The following is a 5,000-nucleotide window of genomic DNA, read 5'->3' as shown; positions in this document are numbered from 1 at the left end:
ATAAATGCCCATGGTTATAATCCACAACATCGTCCATTCTTCAACTTGAGTCAAATTGGAAAGTTTTAAAAACTCTAAACCTACTCGAGGTCGGCATGCTGGACTACGGAGTGGATGGCGCCTGTTCGATTCCTTCTACGATAACAATGCTCCCACATTGAAAACAAAATAAACAGGACCATGTAGAAAAAAGGGAGCAAAGGAAGAAGAAATGGACTCACTGAGTATGACTGAGAAAAGTACTCACTAAGCATGCGTAAAATGAGAAAAGAAACTCACTGAGCATGCGTATGACCACTTTGCGTGGTTGCTGTGGCAACTTGGATGAGCTCTTCATACTGGAGTAGCTGCGCTCATCAGAGGCTCCCCTGGCCAGCGGAGATCGCCTCAACGATACACCTGAAGGATTGATGGAGAATAACATTTGTGAGGCATCGTGGTGAAATCAGGTGCTCTTCAAAATAATGAAATCAATTAAATTGGCATTTTCGTGTCCGTTTGGCAATTTTTTATTGAATTTTTTGTTTGTTTTTTTACGCAACACCCTTAAAGTCCATTTCAAAACACATTCCTGCGTGGATTGTACTGAAAAAATGTTGAGTCAAGAAGTAAATTTGCAGTTCCTAAGGCCTCTCAAGCTTTGGAAGTCGCCAAGCTTTGACGGCCATTTTCTCGCTAGTTTTACATCTGAAACCAATCGACTCACACTTCCTTCAATCGCAAATATCTCGACTTCTATTCAGGATATTTGAGTAACTTTTTCACAGAAAGCAAGACAAATGAGCAACCGTTAAGATGATACCAGTAATTCTACATGTTTAAAATCTGACGAGCGTCTGATTCCACCGCGTCGTGACACATGTATTTACTGTCTTAGTGCTTAGCAGACACTAATTCCCAAATCAGCAGTAGACTAAAGCAATGTTGTGGCACAAATCAGAAACACGACTATGTAGTGTGCTGTGAATATGTTGTGTACAAATTGTCAATCCCCATTGTAAGTTTTATATATAGAAAACACAATATTTGAATTTATTTTTTTTACAAATAACAAAGTCATGCTTCTTTTTTAAAGCGCGTCCAAAGAGTTAGCTCTTTAAATGCATAGCAGACATTCAGCATCAGACCAGAAGCAATGTTGAGGTTCATTTCGAATCATCATAAACAAACCAGAACCACAAATTATTACATTTCACGGTATGCATGTTTTGCCTGCTGTTTAAAGTTTTTAATTAATGTAACAGAAATGCCCCCCCCCCCCACCCCCCCACCCCCACACACACACCCATTTCTTTTTAATTACACGAATGAATAACAGACGTAGGTTTATTTTCTTCATTTATTTGTTTTCATTTAATTTGTTCTCTAATCTGGTATCTTACCGTGGGACCAAAGTTATGAGTGGCGCCCCAAACAATCCAGAAAAAAAAGAAATACGAAATAAAGCAATGTTTTGATACAACATCAATAGCGAGGAGGAAATATGCTCACAAAGAAGTAACAGGCATTGGTAATTTCAAAATATAGGAACATTTTTTTTGGGCACCGAATTCTGGAGGCTTTTTGCTTCACTTGCCAAGTTACACCTAAGGTTTGGGAATTAAAAACGTATCCCAAGATAGACAGTCCGCTAGGAGATTCTATGGCATTATTTATTCACTTGCACCGAGATGGTGCAGGGAAGCACGTAAAACCACGCCAACACTAGGAAAATATCGCACCGTCTTCGTCTGCGAAGAATGACGTCACCTGCAGTGAAACGAGACACTAGGGCGAAAATAGCCTTAATAAAATTTACGAAATTCGCAACCGTGCGACAAGTGGAGTTTTTTCTAGTGTGAAAGGGGCCTAAAGCAAGAGATTCTTCAGTAAATAGGTGAAAGGATTTTCCTAATCAATGTAAGGGTTCGTTGTCTTCGTGTTCCTCTTGGGAATAGGAGCGACAGAAATTGAGAAAGGGCGGACAGGCTACAGAAAGGAATCAAGGAGGGGAAGGAAGGAATGGAGAGAGAGACTAAAAATAAAGTAGTGATGAATCGTGAGAGAGAGAGAGAGTGAGAACAAAGCCGCAAAATAAAGAAAAAAAGGGGCGGGATAGAGATGCGGAGAAAGGATAGACCTATACATGTATTCCCGTTTTCCTGAGAAAGTGGGCCCGAAACTTTTGCCGTAATCAGTAACAGGATATGTTCTTATCAACGTTCCTTAGCTCTCCTTAATATGAAAAGCTATATTAGAAGCTTCCCAACTCGCTATGTTAACCACGAAAGAAGAACTTGCTTGGTTTCAATGTATAATATTAGACAAAATGTCGAACAATAGTTTCTTTATATGTTTACATAATATTATTATGTCTACGGTTTGTTGCTTTTTGTGTAGTTCCGTTTTAACATTTTAAAAATAATCCAGTTTGCAATTCAGCCATACGTACATTAACTGAAAGCATTGATTTAGTAAAAATATACCTGAAAACATTTCTTTCTCTCTCTCTCTCTCTCTCTCTCTCTCTCTCTCTCTCTCTCTCTCTCTCTCTCTCTCTCTCTCTCTCTCTTCCTCTCGGTCGTTCTCCTTCTCTTTCCCTCTCTCTTCATCTGTCATGCCCCTTCCCCCTCTCTCTCTCCCCCATCCTCTCTCTTTTATGTCTACCGTTCTGTCCATCCCATTCAAGGGTCTTTCCCTAAAATAATGTCTCGTACCAATAAGAATGTAGAGGATGATGATGACGGTGACGGGCGTGATGAAAAAGATGAAGGTCGACACTTGGAACATGTAGTACATGAATCCGGACAGAAAGTGGTACGGGATACTGCACATCAACGACTCCGGCACCGCTTCGTTCGTCTCCGGCACACGGACCTGGCGTGGTCAAAGAAGTTTAAAAGAACAAACAATATTTAAATATATTCATATAATGTTTGTTTTAACTGTGAGAAAGGGCTGTTTGGGGTTCGAATGGGGAGTGGGGAGAGAGGAAGGGAGGGGGGAGAGAGAGGCAGAGAGAGAGAGAAAGAGAAATAGGGAGAGAAAGAGAGAAAGAAAGAGAGAGGGAGAGAGAAAGAGGGAGAGAAAGAGAGAGGGAGAGAGAGAGAGAGAAAGAGAGAGAGAGAAAGAGAGAGAGAGAGAGAGAGAGAGAGAGAGAGAGAGAGAGAGAAAGAGGGATGAGGGGGGCAGTCAGACAGACACCAAAAGAAATAGCAAGAGTGAGGTGGAGAGAAAGAGAAAGAGAGAGAGAGAGAGAGAGAGAGAGAGAGAGAGAGAGAGAGAGAGAGGGGGGGGGGAGAAAGAGAGATGGGGGGCAGAGAGAGAGGAAGAGAAAGAGAGACAGACAGAGAGAGAGGGAGAAAGAGATCTCGGAAGAGAAAGGATAAACACGTCTTTTCATTTCCATTCACGAGTAGAAATATCATTAGATTCGTTTTCTTTAGAAGGCCATTCCCATGTTTAAAACCTTGCAAAAAAGAAAGAAAAAAAACCCACATTAGAACTATAACGCTTGTGGGTTGCATTCATGCCGTCCCTAAATAAACTTAGCAGTTCTGTGGAACCAAGTATTATCTTATGGGACCACCAGATCCCAAGACAGACATAACAGGAGAAGTATAGTTAGTGTCAGAGGACTCTCAATGACAGGTCATGAATAGGGATGAGCGGGTAAAGGGCAAGTTTTATCATAACAGAAAGAGGTTGAAGTCTTTGTGCACGGCGTGTGGCAAGGGTGTGGAGGTTGGGGTCGTTCTCCTGAAGAGTCGGTCATAGATAGATAGATAGATAGATAGATAGATAGATAGATAGATAGATAGATAGATAGATAGATAGGTTTTCTACTTACCTGATAATATATACGAGTGTGTGCAGCATAAGGCAAAGCTACCATCAGCGAGACTGCCCAGATTGAGATAATAATCTTCACAGCTCTGCACAGATGCAAAAAGCGAAAGGCGGTATTAGATAATAGGAAATGCAGTAGTACATGGATTGGCGCTACACAAATACATTTTTTCTTTAATTGTTATTATGATTGAAGAACAAAAAGAAGTTTACTCTGAAGAGGAATATCTTATAGTCAGAAACAACCGATAGTGCACATAACGATTGGTGCTCATTATTTTATGAGAAGTGTTTTAAACCTAGCATACTAATACTAATAAACTGAACAACTAAGTCGTTACTAAGCAAATAAGAGACTAAGGAACGGCCAATTTACTAGTGAACACACTGACTGATAATGAACATATAGTATCAAAATTGAATGTCAATACTTTAAACTGTACTATCTACATGATGTTTAAAAATATAAAGGGGGGCCACTTAAGGGGCAATATCTCAATAATCTCTGCACTAATTATAACATAATGTCGAAAAAATAAAAGTCAGCCAAGTTCATAAATACGAAAAAAAATCTAAGAACATATTCAAGAAATATTAAGTTTTAAAAATGTTAATCAAAATTTAGGATGACACAAAATTGTACCACTTAAAAGCGTTCATTAAGAAGCCAATTTTTGCTTGGAGGTGCATTTCATGGACAAATAAACAAGTAGGCCTACATAGACACAAAAATTAATAAAGGTTACCTGGAAAGAGCCGAAATTTTGTGCGCCAGAAGAGGGTGGCAAATGGCCAGGTAGCGCTCTACGGTGAAGGCCGTGATGGTCAGCACAGAGGCGTATGACGTAGACTCCAGAACGCTCTGACGTAGGTAGCAAAACGCCTCCCCCAGGCGCCATGGGTAGGCTTCCCAGATGGAGTACAGTTCAGGAGGAAGACCTGGGATATAGACCCAAAAAAATAGCTGTTAGAGTATGTCACTATAATATGTCTGTGGCGTCTATGGCCTTGTCGTTAGGCTCTCTGACTCTGAACCATAATATTGTCGTAGGTTCGAACCAGTCAGGGACCCGACGTTGGGTCCTTGAAAAAGCACTTTACACGAATTTTCCTCACTTCACTCAGGTGTGAATGGGTATCTGGTTACAGACAGCGAAATATCTTGCCATTGT

General features: G+C 40.5%; 1 protein-coding gene across 4 annotated transcripts in view; it reads right to left on the bottom strand.

Annotated features, from left to right (window-relative positions):
* Positions 1-5,000, bottom strand: part of LOC101851742 (pyrokinin-1 receptor) — a 149,531-nt gene that overhangs the window by 11,506 nt on the left and 133,025 nt on the right. For all 4 annotated transcript variants that reach the window (XM_005101208.3, XM_013084130.2, XM_035970496.1 and 1 more), the window contains exons 4-7: positions 4,575-4,767; positions 3,830-3,914; positions 2,697-2,856; positions 280-399 (exon numbers count right to left, since the gene is read on the bottom strand). In XM_005101208.3, coding sequence (XP_005101265.1) covers positions 280-399; positions 2,697-2,856; positions 3,830-3,914; positions 4,575-4,767 — 558 coding nt within the window. The remainder of the gene's footprint in view (positions 1-279; positions 400-2,696; positions 2,857-3,829; positions 3,915-4,574; positions 4,768-5,000) is intronic.

The sequence above is a fragment of the Aplysia californica genome, unplaced genomic scaffold (genome assembly GCF_000002075.1).
Source record: "Aplysia californica isolate F4 #8 unplaced genomic scaffold, AplCal3.0 scaffold00274, whole genome shotgun sequence".
Taxonomy (NCBI): Eukaryota; Metazoa; Mollusca; class Gastropoda; order Aplysiida; family Aplysiidae; genus Aplysia; species Aplysia californica.
Note: the sequence above shows the minus strand (reverse complement) of the source record. Positions and strands in the feature narration are given on the sequence as shown.